Source organism: Otolemur garnettii, unplaced genomic scaffold (assembly GCF_000181295.1).
Source record: "Otolemur garnettii isolate 467f Iridium unplaced genomic scaffold, OtoGar3 scaffold00011, whole genome shotgun sequence".
In the NCBI taxonomy this organism is placed as follows: domain Eukaryota; kingdom Metazoa; phylum Chordata; class Mammalia; order Primates; family Galagidae; genus Otolemur; species Otolemur garnettii.
Window position 1 is genome coordinate 23,981,797 of NW_003852406.1, and position 18,468 is coordinate 24,000,264.

At 47.0% G+C, this 18,468-nt stretch overlaps 1 protein-coding gene across 2 annotated transcripts in view; it reads left to right on the forward strand.

Annotated features, from left to right (window-relative positions):
• THSD4 (thrombospondin type 1 domain containing 4) overlaps positions 1 to 18,468 on the forward strand; it is a 590,530-nt gene that overhangs the window by 548,254 nt on the left and 23,808 nt on the right. For both annotated transcript variants that reach the window (XM_012801851.2, XM_012801852.2), the window contains 6 exons: positions 547 to 722; positions 3,425 to 3,521; positions 6,408 to 6,683; positions 12,827 to 12,956; positions 14,376 to 14,580; positions 15,200 to 15,373. In XM_012801851.2, coding sequence (XP_012657305.1) covers positions 547 to 722; positions 3,425 to 3,521; positions 6,408 to 6,683; positions 12,827 to 12,956; positions 14,376 to 14,580; positions 15,200 to 15,373 — 1,058 coding nt within the window. The remainder of the gene's footprint in view (positions 1 to 546; positions 723 to 3,424; positions 3,522 to 6,407; positions 6,684 to 12,826; positions 12,957 to 14,375; positions 14,581 to 15,199; positions 15,374 to 18,468) is intronic.

Genomic DNA, 18,468 nt, shown 5'->3' on the forward strand with positions numbered 1-18,468 from the left:
TTGATTGTTGCTATAAGGGGATGTGGAGCCAATGTTAACATGTCTTCCTGGTTTATAAGAAAAGCTAGAACTCTAAATTTTTTACATGAAATCTTTTAATTCTTAAATTTGGGCTCAATTATTTTTAAAAAAAACACTACGAAAGCCAAACTAAACCCATCTAAGGGCCAAAATCAGCTCATGGACTGCCAATGTGCAACCTCTCACTTAGATAATGGTATATAATATAAATTAATTTCCCTTCCCCCCTTTTTATCTTCCTCCTCTAACTTTCTCCTCCCCCCCATTTTCCACATCCTTTCTCCAAACTACCTCCCCCCACTCTTTATTTCTATAATAAGCCAAGTAGTAGAAGGAATTAGAGTGGGCTGAAGAAGTGATCAGGCCCAAACAGGTATGATCTGGACGCCCAGTGGTGCCCCAGGGCCTAGGTCAGGGCCTGGCACATGGTGGACCCCAACAAAATCCTTGAGGAATGGAAGCAACCAGTGACGGGGGAGTGCACACCTGGGCTTACCCAAGGAACTGTCCCATTTTTCTCAACAGCCTTGCGAAGTCGTTCTGGCCGCTCAATCATCAATGGGAACTGGGCAATTGATCGTCCTGGAAAGTACGAGGGTGGAGGGACGATGTTCACCTACAAGCGTCCAAATGAGATTTCGAGCACTGCTGGAGAGTCCTTTTTGGCCGAGGGTCCCACCAATGAGATCTTGGATGTCTATGTGAGTTTGGGTGTTTCTGAACTTTCTATCTTGCTGCTTCTAATAACACACTTAGAACAAATAAGCAAACAAATCTTTGCCAGTGCCCAATAAATCCTTTGAGTGGAGCATGTTTGAGGTACCCCTTAAGTACTTGGCACCCACCTTTGCCATTTACCTCCGAAGGTATGTAGCTCATGGAAACATTACACTCTGACAGATGCTTATGACTCTCAGAGTTTACTGACCCAGTAAAACCAGTTGTACTTGTTGAACCAAATCAGACGCAAACATATCCTATATTTCATGAGCATTGGGTCTCGTCTGGGCTCTTTCCTCATAATGATAATTTGGCAAGTTTATTTTTTATGACAAAAGAAAGCAAATGCCCAAAGCAAGACAGGACTGTTCCCAGCCCCCAGTGCTCTCCAAACCCAAGCAAACAAAGAAAGCGGAGCTCCCGGGGGACTCCAGATGGAACAGTAAAGCCATGGTAACAATATAGAAGTTTGCTAGAAGTTCCCTGCTTCTCAGAAGACAGAACTATAATTTACATGAAACAAAAACAGTAAATTCCCCAAGATTTAAAAATGGTGCTTACCTTTAGAGGAAACTGCTAGGAGCCAAGCTTATTTAAAAGGTTAGGAAATAAAAAGTAACAAGAAATAAAAGCTTCATGAGAGCCAAGTGTCTTCGTAAAAAAATAAATAAATAAAAACTTTAAATAACATTAGGATAAAAAGAACGAGCTCACCCATAAACATACCTTTTTTTACTGTCCCCACAACCTTGCTGGCCAACATGGCATTTGCTGTGTCAGAGTTTTAGAAATATTATTATTGCATTGTCATTACTTCCTACCTATAAAGTTCTACATCCTTTCCTCCTGGACCTAATGGACTCAAAATTACAGAGGAAGCCTTGTGGTAGTTAATTTGGGAATTTTTTGTTTAGACTGTCCAACTGGTTGGGTGACTCTGGGTAAATTTCAAATGTCATCAAGGTGAAAACCCAGGTTGCTAAAGGCCTACGATGGGTGGTCTGGGAACAGGAGCCAATAATAATTTCATAAACGGGACAAGGTTTGCACTGGCAGAATGCTCACAGAGTGGCGGCAGGACAGGGAGGGAGGGATTCCAGCCTCAGACCAGGTGGCCAATGGTGTAAAAAAGGAAGTGAGGGGATTAGGGGTAGACAGGAGGAACCTGAAGCCACATAACAATGACAGCTGTGTCCCTTGGGGGGGTTATGCTCACCACCACATTGCCATAGCACTGACAATTTGGTCCTTGTTTCTGGGAGTAAGGAGTCCAGTGGTTGTCCTATGTGTCTGCCTGCAGGAGACCCATTTCACAGGTAGGGAGTGGATAAGAGACTGTGGCATAAATGGGAGAAGAGATACAGGACCCACCCATGCACAGGTGACTCAGAGATGCCAGTAGCAAGAAAAGAGCTGAGAGAGTGGCTCAGGACCCATGCTCAGTAGGCAGGGTGCTGACCACATGCACCAGAGCTGGTGGGTTCAACAGCTCAACAACTATGACAACAGTAACAAAAAAATAGCCCGGCATTGATGGCGGGCGCCTGTAGTCCCAGCTACTTGGGAGACTGAGGCAAGAGAATCGCTTAAACCCAAGAGTTGGAGGTTGCTGTGAGCTGTGATGCCACGGCACTCTACCCAGGGCAACATAGTGAGACTCTGTCTCTAAAATTGAAAAACAAGAAAGAAGGAAAAGACCTGAGAGATCAGCAGTGAGCCTAACCTCCTCCTCCTTCCGATGAGGAAATCAAAACCTACAGGCTTCAGGGATTTGCTCCAGGTTACTCCGCTGGTCAACAGGAGAGCCGCTTTATAAAGAAATAGAGACAAAATATCAAAACATAACCATGTCGCCCTGCCCATCTCCTGTTGGCCCTGGAAATCCTTGTCTTACTGCTCTGTTTAGCTCACCATCCTGCTTCCCACCCGGGAAACCAAGGGCAGGAAGGACTTTGTGCCCTGAAGCTGTAAGGGGGGGACTTATTCTGCTGGGCCACGCTCATGCTGTTCTGGTTTCATCCCAGACAATGTTCAGCTGCTCACTTCCACAGCCCCACGCAGCCTCCTGTTACTGGCCTTTTTTTGTCCCCAGTTCCTGGGAAAACATGACCCAGGAAGACTTACAACCTGTTTTTCTGTCTCCATCTCTTTGTGGTTCTGGTGGGGAGGGAGTGGGACCCGGAGGGCTGGGCAGACCTTGAGCCAGCGTCACCTGGGCCAGGTGAGGACTTGGCAGCACCTTGCTGAAGGACCCCAGAGTGGCTCTGCCAAAGAGGAGTCCTTGTTTGCATGACGCTGTCTCGCCACCTAGTGTTCAGCAGGTTCTCCTGCAGGTAGATGGCTGCGTCTATTGTGAGCGCTGAGTGAAATCTAAGCCTCGGTGTAGGATGGCTGGGAACCAACAGAAAGATCCTGCCACCATCGCGCCTTCTTCTTATTTGGAATTTATAAAACTATGACTCTTAGTTTTCTTCGGATTTTCTCAAAGACCAAGTTCTTCATTTTTCAAAAGCAAATGACAGATAGCCATCTGGAAATAACTTGGCTCCATCTGTCAGGTTCATTCATGTGAATCAACCCCATCGTTTATCAATAGTGCTACTTATGCCGTTGACACCCTAGCCAGCAGGAAAGGGGTGCTCATGTGTGCCGAGGGCAGTAACCCTGACTTTTGTGTCGTCAGATGATACACCAGCAGCCTAACCCAGGAGTCCACTACGAGTACGTCATCATGGGGACAAACGCCATCAGCCCACAGGTGCCGCCTCACAGGAGACCAGGTAAAACCCCCCCTTCTGCTCCCAAACATTCCAGTCATTTGCTTTTAAAGCCCTCTCTCTTCTTCTTGTGTCTCTACCCTCTGCCTCTCAGTCAACACAGAGAAAACTTACAGACACATGTTTCAAAGTCGGTGGCCTTGGTGTGAGAGCAATGGTTCGCCATGTGAGCCTTCGCTGAGAAGACTTTCACTCACTTGATCCAGAGATGAAGTGAACATCCTGGGTCTGCCTTCCTAGTTCAGCATATTGAAATGCTTTATATTAGTTTTCTTCTCCTACTGAGCAAATTACCTCAGACTAAAACAACCCAGATATAGTATATTATAGTTCTGGAAGGTAGAAGTCTAAAATGGGTTTTGCGGGGCCAAAATCAAGGTGTCAGCCGGGCCACACCCTCTCTGGAGGCTCTGGGGAAGAATGCATCTCCTTGCCTTTTCCAGCTTCTAAGGGCCACCTGCGTCCCTTGGTTCCTGGCCCCTTCCTCCACCTGCAAAGCCACCTTCAACTCTCTCTCTCTCTGACGCTGGCTGCCTCCTCCTTTACCTCTCATCCTCCTCTCCTTTTCCTTTATAAGGAGTCTCGAGATTACATTGGGCCACCCAGATGGTCCAGGATAATGTCTCCACCTCAAAACCCTCAATTAAATCACATCTGCAAAATCCGTTTTACTCTAAAAGGTGACATAGTCATAGGTTCCAGAGATTAGGACGTGGACATCTTTGGGTGACCATTATCTACTCTATGCCTTTTCCATTGGTCCCCTTTTGCTTCTGTTAATAATACTTTGATCTGTAAGAAAATAATGAGTTCACACTTAGCAACCTATGATGTCAGCTCTGCTCATAGACAGAGCCAGCAGCTTTCACTAGGTCAGCACTGGGCATGGAGCCTCTCTCTGGCTCTGCAGATATTTTTCTACCAGGTGATGACAACACCTACCACCCAAATGCAAGCTGTCTATTTCTTCTTTAGAACAGGAAGGCCTGCGGAAATGTTGATGGTAATAACAGCTCACATGCCCTGAGTCCTTGCTGTGTGCCAGACACTGTGCCTGTAACTTTACATAGATTAACTCTTTGAATTCTCACAACAGCGGGATGTACTCACTATTCTTTGCCTCCGATTAAGAATAAGGAACCTCAGCCCAGGCTGTGTGAGACCCTGTGCTTGTTATGTTGTCCAGATACTGCTTGGTCTGATGCCTGTCCTAAGAAGTAAGGGGACAGATGCCAGACCCAGCCTGTCCATCCTCCTCTGGGCTTTGGATCAAATAACCAGATTACCTGATTTATTGTACAGTCTGGGGAGGACTACCAGGCTGCCTGGAGCAAACAGCCTGATGTGCGCCCAGCACATGGGATGGTATGTGTCCAAGTCCACACACTCAGCCCAACAAAGAATTTTTATTTCATTTCCAGGAGCAATACACAGTCTGAGAAAGTAAGTTTAGATGGCCAAATATTGGGATTTCTGGGATCTGTTGCTGTAGATTTATAGGGACAATTTACACAGACTATTTGAAATTAAATAGAATGATGATGGTTGCTAACAAGCCTAACAGGTCTCAGCTTTCATGGAGCCCAGTAAAAAAGCAGCAGTCCCCAAGCCATCCCCTTCCTAGAGGGAATCTGTCTTAGTAATTTGGTGTGATTCTACGTAGCCCTTTTCTATATATATGTACAAATGTGTTTGCAGCCAATTTGAATCTTACCTGCAGCCTAAAGTATATAAAACGTGTTCTATATCATTTTACCTTAGTCATCTTAAATTTAATCTTCTTTAAAGCTGGAGGAAAATTCTTTCACGGGCTCCACACACACACTCCAGATATGAGTAAAGATCCCAAACTCTTTGATGGGCTCAGGAGACCAAAGACCTGAGACTCCTACCTCTCCTCCACCTTGAAAATCTCTCTTTCTCTCTCTCTCTCTTCCCTGCCTCCTTCTCTGGGCTGGCCCCTTATGGATACCCACTTTACTGAGGGCCTCCTCTTGTCCTCTGTTGACTGCACATAGTTTTTTATTTCTGCCCTTCAATAAACAACACAAGAACATCTAAGGACCTGGCTACCCTTGTGGACTAGAGGAGAAGGAACAAAGATAGAAAATCAAACACAAAGTAATATCTCAAAAAGTGACGGCCACACCTGTGTGTGTGTTTGTGATGCTTTTTTCTTTCACCAACCAGTGTTCGGAGTCACATCGCTTTGTCAGAACATCTATTTGCTGCATTCTTTTAAAAATGCACACAGCACTGCATTTCGTAGTTGTGGCACCATGTATTTTAACCAGAGCCATTGGTGAACATGTACGTCTGTTGTACCATTTTGCTATTTCAAGTAATGCTTTAACAGCATACTTGTACATACAGCTTTATGCAAAAGAATCAGAATGTTTGTGTGACAAATGTCCTAGGAGCTGAATCCCAATCGAAGTGCATATGCCTTTACAGTAGGGTTAGATGGTGTCAAATTGCCCCCCCAAAATTTGCATCTATTTTCAGGGTCATCCACAGCAATGAAAGTGTGTTTTCCTGCACCTCCAACAGGGGCGTAGGGATTTAAAACTTTAATCTGTGTTGTTAGGTACACAGAGCTGCTGCTCTTCATTTCATATGTGGTTCTGTAATGGGGGAAGCGGAGCCTTTTTGTATGACATCTGGCTGTATTTCTTTTTATGTGAACTGTCTCTGCCTACTTTTCCTTCTGGAATGTTCGTCCTTTTCAGTTGATTATTTAGTAGTGTTCTGGAAATTGGGGATATTAGTGTCTGCTTATTTTAAACCCATGCTCTCATGCTACATAATTCTAATGTTGACGCGATTCCCCTTTACAACTCACTGTGGGACGTCATCTTGCTTCTGTGTGTATGCACTTGCCTCTCCTAGGGGAACCCTTCAACGGCCAGCTGGGAACAGAAGGCAGGGGCCAGGAGGAGAGAGAAGAGAAAGAGAGGAACGAGGAGAAGGAAAGCTTACGAGGGGAGACACCGGAAATATTCACTTCGGAATCAGCGCAGACCTTCCCAGTCAGGCATCCAGACAGATTTTCTTCCCATCGACCAGATAACTTGGTGCCGCCAGCACCCCAGCCCCCACGGAGGAGCCGGGATTACAACTGGAAGCAGCTGGGGACAACAGACTGTTCGACGACCTGTGGGAAAGGTGAGCCTGGGTGGGACAGAGGGTCCCCACAAAACCCCAAGCAAGGAATGTGGGGTGGGCCCAGGGGACCTGGCCAACCTCCACCTCCATGCTGTCCTTGTCTCTGAGATGCTTGTTCATGTGACAAAGTGAGCTGGGATTCCCCAAGACCACCCTTAGGCTGGATTATCCTCTGGCAGATAATGTGCTTGTGGTCACCATTTATTATAATAAAAGGATATAGATTAGACTTAGCAAAGGGAAAAGGCTATGGGCAATGTCCAGAAGAAACTTAGGCACCAGTTTCCCAGTAGAGTCACACAGGGATGAACTTAATTCTCCCAACAATGATGTGTGACAACACGTGCCAAGGACTGCCCGCCAGAGGTGCTCACTCAAGTCCAGGGTTATTATGGAGGGTCAGGCAGGTAGGGGTGCAGCTCCCACACTCAACCTCTACCACCTAGATAGCAAACGGATATGACATGGCGCAGAACCTCACACGTACAAAAACAGCCATTCACCATAAACCACATTGTTAGCATGAACTATCTTTCAAACAAATGCAACATGGCCCAAAGACCTCAGCCATAGAAAAACACTCCTATCAGGCACTCCATTCCAAACACTTAAGAGGAGCTAGTCAAAGTCCAGACCTGGAGACAGGCCTTTCTTTGGAATGTGCAGGGTTTGAGCAACACAAGTCTGCTGAATTAACCCCTTCCTGCACACACGTTCATTAATCACCACTGAATACATTCACACACTTTAAGATCTAAAAGCTGATGTACAAGTCAAGTTTGTGGAAGACTTGACACAAATAGCTGTTGAAACTTATTCTCAAATCTAAGGATTTCAGGAAAAAACATACTTTGGAGACTTGAAGTGTTAGTTAGCTCACCTTTGTACTCCCTAACACTCAGAATTCCCTTCTGTGTGCTTCCCTTAAAATCTTAACCCTGGTTTTCATCCATTATCCTAACCAATCAGCCAGGACCGCCAGCGACAAACTTGTAGCCCAACAAAGGTTTATTGACTCCTTGCAACAAGGGAGACCACACACTAGAGGAAGCATTGGGTATCTCTCCAAATAAAAGAGAGTTGCAGGCTTTGGGAGAAAGGCAGGGTTTAGGTGAAACTTAAATAAAGCAAGGTTTAGATGGGCCCAAAACAAAGCGTGGCTGTGTGTAAAGGGATCCCATCAGGTCTGTGCAGTGAGCCCAGGTCCTGTTTCCTTGAAGACTCTAAAATTAAGATAGATGTTGAATGTGGTTTCCAGAAACCCCTTCTCCGATATTCAGCACCTAGGTTGGAAATTTATGCTACTGCTTTTTTTTTTTTTTTTTTTTTGGCAGGTTTGTTTGTTTGTTTGTTTGTTTGGCTGGGGCTGGGTTTGAACCCACCACCTCCAGTCTATGGGGCCGGCGCCCTACTCCTTGAGTCACAGGCACCACCTGATGCTGCTTCTGTTTCAAGGTGACTTGTGTCCTCATTGCAAGGATACATCTATGAACTGTGTAGTTATAATTTCCTTCCTAGGTATGGTAACAGCCTCCTGTTAAAATGAAGTCCTGTTTGAGCCCCTGAAAAGCTGCTGTGGGGGGAGGATACTATAGAAACAGAGGGCTGTACCCACCAGGTGTCTCTGCAAACTGGGAAACTAGGGGATACCCCCGAGCATTGGTTTGGGGTATTTGGCATTTGGGTTTTTTTTTTCTTCAAGATCCCTAAGAGGACAATGTTTGGAAACTTTGACAAAACTAGCACACAGAAAAATGTCTCTCAACAGCTTCTAAAGCTTTTATCTTTTTCAGAAGAGCATTGGCTCAATGCATTTCAGAAGAGAATTTAGGTCTTTGGTTCTTCTTGGAGGCTGGAGCTCTTCCTGCCTGGAACTTCCTCAAATGCCATAATGACTTGGTAACTGTGGAGTTGATTTACAGAGGTTTTATTGTGCAGATTTTATTGTGCTCAAACTTAACACATGTGCAAAGAATGTGGACTACAGATTGATTGGACCAACTTCTTTTATAAGCTTTCCGAGGAAAAATTAAATGCCCATAAAACATGTCTTGACAGAGGCAGAAAACTAGAAACGATTCTGCATTAAGGCCAAAATCATTTTAGTGAGAATCTGTCCGTGACATTATAGGGCTAAGCAGGATGGGATATAACTGATGTCGGAACCCAAGAGCAAAGTATGTTATTACTGCACTCGTCTGCCATCAGGTAGCGGGGTGATGCCCGTTCAAGGAACCATATACCCTCAGAAGTAGGTGAAAACAGGAAAAGTCATAAAAAAGAATGAAAACTGTCCTTGTGTGGTTTCTCAAGGGTGGCATGTCTAGAAAATTCTTTTCTACCATGTCCAGAGTCCATAGGTCCTACACTGTGGGCATGAGATAAGGACAGAAGCATGTGGCAGCTGCCCACACAGTTCACTGGATGGACACCACATCCTCATCCAATGTTTACTGCACAGGTCTCTGATGCAGAGACCCCATATCCAAAGGCTCTGGTTATGTTGCCCCCAGCCCACCCTGTCTGTGGGATCCACACTGAGGTAAAAATTCTCCCTCTTTTCCTGCCCACACTTCAAGATCCCAGAGGAATCCTTTTCTGATTCTGCAGGGAGCAAATAGGCACTTCATCCTTGGGAACTCACAGCAATTTGGGACCCATTTCTTGATCCCAATCCTGCTTGGCTTGGATGTCTCCAAGAGTATCCACTTGGAAGCCTCTGCGCCCGGCATCAGGGAAGCACACAGTAGGCACCCCTGTGTTTCTTGAATGAATAAATATATCATCACCTCATTTCAAATGTGAAATGTATGAGCTTTTAGAGAAGCTGTAATGGTAGTTTTTATGTCTTTATTACATCCTAGATTTACATGACTATTCCCTTTATCCATATTCTGTCGACATAGCATGAGAACATGGATTTATATATTCAAAACTCAACCATCAATCACTTCTCAGCCTTTTGGCTAAAATCAAGTGCAAAACTCAATCATCTTTTTCTCTAGATTTCCGTACGATTTTGTTTAATCTTCTAAGATTGCGCTTCTCCTGTGCAGTGTGGACACACGCACAGTGTGAGGTTTTGGGTGCACAGTGTCCATTTCAGATATTTAGCCTGTACACACCCATGTGTGCATGCACATGTGCGCACGTGCGCGCACACACACACACACACACACACTGGGCATCTGCCACTCAAAATGTCTGAGAGGACACATGTAGCTCTTCTTTACCATAGTAAACAGAACCGGTTCTGAGGCCCCAGAAGGTACCTTGGAAATAAAACAAGACCAGGGATGTCTTGGTCCCCACTCCTTCCCTTATCTGGGAATCCCATCTCCCCTTTTCTTCCATGTGACAATGGCAGCAGCCCCTGGGCACCTCTCCTTTGCTCCCACTGAGGTTGGCACCAGACAAGCAGAACCAGTGAGGCAATGTTGGTACCTAGACATGGAGCTCACCCCACAGCCATCAGCAGCAATGACAAGTGTGGCATGACCAAGAAATGGCGAGCCTGCCAGCACTGGCATTCAGCACAGTCCACACTCCTTGTGCTGTCACCCAAACCACCTTCCAGACTCTCCTCCGGTCCACACAGTTCTAATGTTCAAATTTCCCTTTTTGTAAATGCTTTCAGCATCATGATGACACCACCTCAGGGTAGCATCCTGGAGCCAGGCCCAGACCTGACGCATCATCAACCAGACTTCTGTCAAAACTCTGTCTTGGTTCACTTGACTCCTGGAGCTCCAAGTCCAGAGTTACTAAACTTTTCCTTGCTCTTTGTTTTGTCTGTCTCTCCATAATGTCTCACTGACCTTGACACTAGCCCTGAATGGACTGACTTGCCTCATTTATGTTCTGCTAACTACCTGTGGCGCAGTCCCTCCTGCATCACAACATAGGTCCATTTAGATCAACACACCCACGTACAAGCCAGCTAAGCTGACCCCGGGGTTTTTCCTGCTGCCTGACCCAGCCAGCACCTGACCCCACCGCCCGGCTTCTGCTTGCTAGCAATTAGAACAATGATTAAATCACAATCCTGAACATTAGGAGGCAGTCAGGTGCCATTTTGAGTGACAGTCTCTCTTTCTGCAGATATTAAAAATGACCCAAAGAAACCATTGCAGTCGCTGGAGTCAGGAATTGTAGATCTAGGAGTTTCTCACCATCAGAAAGACAGAAAACCTCTGAGTTCATTTCCATAGAGCTGCACCATGGATAACGTACTTAAAATCAATAACATGGTGAGGGAAGGCAAGCAGAGGCCATAGCCAGACAACCCCTAGCAGGACCCATCTTCCCAAGGCACAGAGCATCCTATCCCTATGGTAGCCTGTATCCTTTAAGCTAAAAAGCATTCCATTTTCTCCTTATTTCAATGCCAAGTGGTTGGGGTAGTTTTTCTTTTAGATCCGCAAACCTGTAAGTGGAGAAGTTAAATCCACACAGTCTGGGAGGAAAAGAACAGGACAAATAAGATTTTTACTTACTTCTGTAATAGCTGCATCCTAGGACCTATGTCTTACTCATCTTTATAACTCAGCTCAAGGTGCTCAATAGTTGTTGAATTTAACCTAAAATCTCTTCTATTTAATGGAAGGAGAGATGTCGCTAAACAAAATTTAATTCCACAAAAGTTTTTGCTTCCCATTAATTTTATAGTTAGCACTGCTTTTCACTGGGCCGATAATTGTGCTTAACTAGAACATTACTTTAAACAACGGTCTCATGTTGTAGCTACACTGTACATGTTTACTGCCAGTGTAACTTAAACAGTTGATCGTTTCAGACTCAAAAGTGTCTTATAAACTGTTAAGTTTCTTACTGCCCTCTGCTCTGTTGCGTGGTACAACATCAGCTTGAAGAATCATTGCAGCATTTTCAACAGCTGATGAAACATTGAGACATATATTAATTGTTTAACAAGACTGCGGTTCAGAAAATATAAATGCCTGGCCAATTAGCAACAGAGGTAAGACAGAATGATAGAATAAATTACAGTGTTCTTCCCAGCAGGGATTGCTCACTGGCCTGGGCTGTGGGGAAGAGAGTCATTTGTGGAGAAGCATCTTCAGATGATTGCTCAGAGGGCACGTTCAGTGGGTCATGTTTCCCACTTCCTAAGTATACATGGGTAATACCTCATACTACCACCAGGTGGCAGAAGAACATGGAAGGCAGCATCAGATTGATTGTGTTTTTTTGTGGGAGTGTTTCAATTCAGAGCTAGAAATTCCGCTTAACAAACTCTGGCTTTTTATCCAAAATAGATATATCTTTATTAAATCAATTAAAGTAGGTTATTCATTTAAAATTTAAAAAGCTGAGACAGTTAAGCAGGTTTTAGCAAAGTAATAAAAACAGCTATTCGACCTCTGGTAAATATTTATTGAACAGAGTCTTACCAGGCACCTGCTGCTCAGCTAGGTGCTGGGGCTACAGAGATGAGCAAGAACTAGCCGTGTCCTTGAAAAGTTCCGCCAGCAAGTACTCAGACCACTGAACACCATTGGTTCAGTGCTGTGTTAGAGGAGCAGTACAATGCTTTTGGGGTGTGGGGTGTGGGGTGCATCTGCTCTTCCGCTCTTTCTCGAGTCTTGTTATTTCTCTCCTTCAAACTACCCATCTCTTAACCATACTGGGCATAGCAGGCCAGTTTGTCAGGCACTTTCATTCCAGTTTAGCGACCTAGACAGCCCCCTCCCCTCAAAACATCTGTGCACACACCCACCCACGCCCCACCCTTTCTCCGGGAGATGAAGAAGATGAGGCAGGGCCCTCTAGAACGCTCCTTGATGGCTCCAGAGAACCTGGAAAACTTGCTATTTGTGTTCATTTTATAATCACTTCCCTGCCGGGTTATCTCTTTTTATCTTCAACTATTATGAAGATTGTTTTGATCTGTCTTTGAACACATTCAAACCGCATCCAGAAATAGGTGACCAGTCGTCTCTGCACACCCACGGCGCCCAGCAGAGTGAGGCGGTGTGTGTGAACCTGAATGAAGGAGTGTGTGTGGGTTGTCCCTGCTGTTTCTGTCTCCTCTCTGCGTCAGTACCCGAATCTGTGCGCAGTCCATCCAAGCCGAGCTTTCCAGAGTGTGCGACTGTCCTCCAGACACTGTCCTGTCTTTGCAGGAGCACAGTACCCTATTTTCCGCTGTGTGCACAGAAACACTCACGAAGAAGTGCCTGAGAGCTACTGTGACTCCAGCATGAAGCCCAGCCCCGAAGAGGAGCCCTGCAACATCTTCCCTTGCCCTGCCTTGTAAGATGGCCTCTCTGTCTAGATCACCTGTCATGGAGTCATTCATGGTTGCTTATGCATAGGACCTTCGCAGCAAATATAGTGCGATTTTAAAATCAGTTCAAATAGGATTTAGAAATACAAGACTTGGCCCACAGGCTCGGCGCCTGTGGCTCAAGCGGCTAAGGTGCCAGCCACGTACACCTAAGGTGGCAGGTTCAAATCCAGCCTGGTCCCGCCAAACAGCAATAACAACTGCAACCAAAAAATAGCCCGGCGTTGTGGCAGGCGCCTGTGGTCCCAGCTACTTGGGAGGCTGAGGCAGGAGACTTGCTTAAGCCCAGGAGTTGAAGGTTGCTGTAAACCTTTGTGCCCCGGGCACTAACCAAGGGGTGAAAAAGTGAGGTTCTGTCCAAAAAAAAAAAAAAAAGACTTGGCCCATGCAGGAAATATGATCTGTTTAGCAACCACACCTGTGAGCTCAGGAGGTGATAGCCTTTAGCAAGTCAGCACTGTCCTGGGAAGCTGACCCTTTGGAAAATTGGAGCAATTAGGTTTTAGACTGGTAAGAAAATGAATGGGAAAGCAAAGAATGAGAATCCAGTGAGTCAGGTTGTAGATGAGCTGTGTACAGAGAGAGGAGAATGGAATCACAGAGACACAGGCCCCGAGAGGTCAGGCAGTGTCATGGAAAGGTTTTGATAAAAAGGAAACATCTGGAAGAACAGGGAGAAAGGGCCCTAATAGGGTCAAAACCTAATTCTCAGAGTAATAAAAATATCATTCTCAAGTAGGCATGATGGCTCATGCCTATAATCCTAGCACCTTGGGAGGCAGAGGAGGATCATTTGGGGCCAGGAGTTGGAGACCAGCTTGAGCAAGAATGAGACCCTGTCTCTATTCCAAATAGAAAACTTAGCTGAAATGTTTTGCCACACATGTAGTCCCAGGGGGTGGACCCTGGAGCCCAGGAGTTTGAGGTTGCCCTGAGCTATGATGATGCCATTGCATGTTAACCAGAGAGACAGTAAGACCTTGATTCAAAAAAAAAAAAAATTCTCATCCAGCTAAGCATGAGCTGACGCCTCATTTAACTAATGACAGAAGAGAGTGTGTGAAATTGATATGGAATAGATAATGAAAAACAAAGAACGCCAGTATAGATTCCTAAGTTAGTTCCTAAATGGGTTCTTTGGAGCTTTTTCTTTTTTTTAACCAGAGAATAATTGTTTCTACCTCTCAGTTTTCCATAAGGTTTTGTAGAATCTGGGCCCTCGTCACTGGTAAACAGAGAGACAGATGACCCTCAGGCCTTTTAGGCATTGCTCTTATGAAAGGGTCCCCATAATAATTGTCTTGACTCTGAGTGGCTGGGGCTGGCACTCCCTTTCTGTTGACTGGAGCTGGTCTCTCACCCTCTCTCTCTCCTTTCTGAGCCAGCTGGGACATTGGGGAGTGGTCCGAGTGCAGCAAGACCTGTGGCCTGGGCATGCAGCACCGCCAGGTCCTGTGCCGCCAGGTGTACGCCAACCGCAGCCTCACGGTGCAGCCCTACCGCTGCCAGCACCTGGAGAAGCCCGAGACCACCAGCACCTGCCAGCTCAAGATCTGCAGCGAGTGGCAGATCCGGACCGACTGGACCTCGGTATACAGGCGCAGCCCGCTTGGAACTCCGTATCTGAGACCCCCTACCCCTCCCACCAAGACCCAAGATGGGATATCCCTGAGTTCCCCAGGATACAACACATTCCGGGGATTCCTCAGGGCCACCCTTGCAAGCCATAGAATGTACCAATCGTACAATAAGTGTCCGGGCTAGTGTGTGTCCCCCACAGCCCCCTTAATGGGCGAGCCTGTGGGAGGCCTGTTTCCTGTGTCATGGTGTAGTGAAGGTTGACAACAGCTGCTGGGGCCAGCTCCTCCCAATCTCACCCTCCTACTTTGTAGGCAAAAAAATCTGAGGCCCAGAGGAATAACACAGGCCAAATGCTGTGAAAGCGTCCCCATAGTAACTGCCTTGACTCTGTGAGTGGCTTGGGCTGACATTCCCTTTGTCTTGCCGGGAGGTCAAAGAAGGTCTAAGAGAATGAGGTGGTGACAGGGCTCAGTTCCTCTCCCAGGTAGTTACATGCATTGCAGGGGACTTGGCCACCCAGGGGAGCCTCACCATGGTCATCTGCGGGGGGAGCAGGTAACCAAGGATAAGGGGATAAGAGCGCCATACTGGCCAGTCTTTGTCAGAGCTGAAGTGTCCTGTATTTCAGTGCTCGGTGCCCTGTGGAGTGGGACAGAGAACGCGCGACGTGAAGTGTGTGAGCAACATCGGGGACGTGGTGGATGACGAGGAGTGCAACATGAAGCTCCGGCCGAACGACATTGAGAACTGCGACATGGGCCCCTGTGCCAAGAGCTGGTTCCTCACGGAGTGGAGTGAAAGGGTGAGCATGATGGCGGGTGGCGAGTAGGGACCAAGGTCTGCCAGGGTGCCCCCAGCCACACGAAGACCGATCACTAGCTCAGAACCCCACAGCTGATTTCCAACTCTGAATACAAAGGCCTGGAGATCATGAATTATTGTAGGCTTTATATCCTTAGAGCAGGTGTGAAAAAGTTAGTTTAATTCTCCTTAGCACTCCAGGTGATCATTAAATAATGAAATAATAAGTAAAGTGAATAATTACATCAATTCATGTGTTCTGAGTGCCCGGCATGTAGTAGGCACTCAGGTGATGGCAGCTCCTTCTCCGACTTTCTACCAGCTCAGAACATTTTGCACACTGTTGCCCTCCCCAGGGGCCTGAGGCCTCAGGTGTCAGGGGTCAAAGAATAGCTCAAAGGTGTATATGCTTAACTGTTAGCCCACCAGTTACCTGTATGGGAGAAAGCAAGAGTAAAGTTCAGGAGTAAAGGAATAAAGGCAAAAGTAGGATTTGTTTGAGGAGGGGATTCTGGAGATGGATGGTGGTGGTGGTTAGTTACACAGCAATGTGAATGCACCAAATGCTATGTAAAAATGGTTGAGATGGTAAATTTAATGTATATATGACCACAATAAAAAAAAAAAACTTTGAGAAACAACACTAAGCAAAATTAAAGAACATACCTTGGGGCGGGGGGGGGGGGGGGCGGGAACAGGGGCAGGAGATGATGAGTTTTGCTTCCTTTTCTTGTGAAGGCTGCCAAGTGGGGGCAGTGGGAGAGGCCAGTCAGTGTTCTGCCCAGGCAGCTCCGCTGGCCATAGGAGGAACCACTTCTGGGTGATGGATTCTGCAGGAGTGCTTGGGAGTTTGCCCGAGAGGAGGATGTGATGATCGGCCGTCCCTGCCCTTGGGTAGCAGCCTTCTTCTCCGGCAGGCCAGTTCTGCCTCCTCCCCTCATCAGCATGCCCTGCCTGCTGCATGCCACCTGGGGACCTTGTACAAGTGCAGGTCCAGAGTCAGCAGGTGTGGGCTGGGGCCAGACCGGCTGCATTTCTAATGGGCTCCCAGGGAGCTCTGAGGCAGCTGGTCCAAGGAGCATGCTCCAAGTAATGAGGCTGTAAAGAAAACAGACCAGTCAAGTTCACAGATCTTAGGAGACGCAATGGAGCTCAGGAGCCCCTACTCCCAGCATCATGGGGAAAGCAGTGCAACATTTCAGACTCAGAGGATGCTTTCATGTGGCCTGGGGATACCAGTCAGCAGATATGCCCCCAGGCTGCCATGTTGGTTGATTCCAACTGGTCACCATTCGTTCTGTCAGTGCCCACCGTGCACTAGTCATTTGGGACTGTGGACCTTGTTCCTACAAGCGTTCACATAGGTTTTTGTCTCCCTGAGCGTTTGTGCCCCTTGATTTCATCACTCTCATCACCATAGCACTCCACATCAGCGGGGAGACCCTGCCGCCTTCCCTCCACCTTCAGAGGTGACTCTGGAGATTCTCCTCTGACAGATTCCCCACACCTCGGGGCTTGCATCTCTGCCCCTCAGCCCTGGACGCCCCCACAGAAAGCCTTGATGCAAACACTGAGCTCCCAGGATGAGCAGCCAGCTGTGCCCCAGTTCTAGGAGCAGACTGCAGTGGCACCAGAGGAGCCACTAGGGAGGGGAAGCCAAAGGGAAACAGATGGAAAGCGAGTGCTGACCTGAAGGTGTCCCTGAGGCCAGGTGTGGTGGCTCACACCTGTAGTCCTGAGGCAAGAGGATCTCTTGAGGCCAGGAATTGAAGACCAGCCTGAGTAAGAACAAGACCCCAGTGAGCTGTGAACTGAGATGCACGGCACTCTACCAAGGGCCACATAGTGAGGGTCTGTCTAAAAAAAAGAAAGAAAGAAAGAAAGAAAGAAAGAAATCTGATAACAATAGGAAAACTAGCCAGGCGTTGTGTCTGGCCCCTGCAGTCCCAGCTACTCGGGAGGCTGAGGCAGGAGGATGGCTTGAGCCCAGGAGTCCAAGAGTTTGAGGTTGCAGTGAGCTATGATGACTTCATTGCACTCCAGCCTAGGAGACAGAGCGAGACTCTCTACAAAAAAAAAAAAAAAAAAGGGTAGAAGTGTCAGACTTTGTCCCAAAGCTGAGCACAGAAGCTCCTGGCAGTTCCCAGTGCATCCCCCTTTTCCAGGCCTTCCAGCCCCAACAGTAGCTAGTGGCCGTGGCAGGCATCGCAGAGACAGTGGGAGAGGTTCCTGGGAGCTCCCCGGGGCAGCCTCCCTGCCAGCATGTGGAACCTGCCACTGCGTTCCCGACTTAGGTCACCTGGCTCGCATCTGAATCCTCTATCAAAAATTGAGTGAGTGTCCAGACACTTGTGTCCACCTCTTGTGCAGCTCCAGGCGCCAGGAGGTTTCCTTCTACACTGAACTAAAGGGTTTTGCTAACTCCACTCTCCTTTAGAAAACCAGAGTGCCCTCTGCTTAGAGGGCAGCCCTGGGGCCGCTGGGGGACCCCTTTTACCTCTCCAGGCCAATACTCCTCGCTCCTTCAACTAATCCTTTTGTGCCTTGGTGTCTGGGTTTCTCACCATCCCGGAACTCATATGTGCTCACAGTAAACTTGAGTTTAGTGTGTGAGCAAATGGGTGAAGAGATGGGTGTGGGGCTTTCTTTTCATATGGGAAAGTTTCTTTTTAAAATAAGGTTCACTTTTTCTGGTTATAAACACACTACTATAGAAATGTGAAAAATTCAGAAAAGTATGCCCCAGCTCTCTTCACTAAACGATAGTAATGTAAGATTTTTTTAAGTTATATTACCAAGCTTTTCTACTCGTACGTACTTTACACAGATAGCTTTTCCACTCATACTTATTTTAAGGTTGTAAGTCATTGCATTTGTATAATGCGGTCACCTGCTCTTTTTACTTCCATATGATAAATATTTTCATGGTATTAAAAACCTTTAGGCTCGGCGCCTGTGGCTCAACCGGCTGAGGCGCCAGCCACGTACACCTAAGGTGGCAGGTTCGAATCCCCAGCCGGACCCGCCAAACAACAATGACGGCTGCAACCAAAAAATAGCCGGGCGTTGTGGCGGGCGCCTGTGGTCCCAGCTACT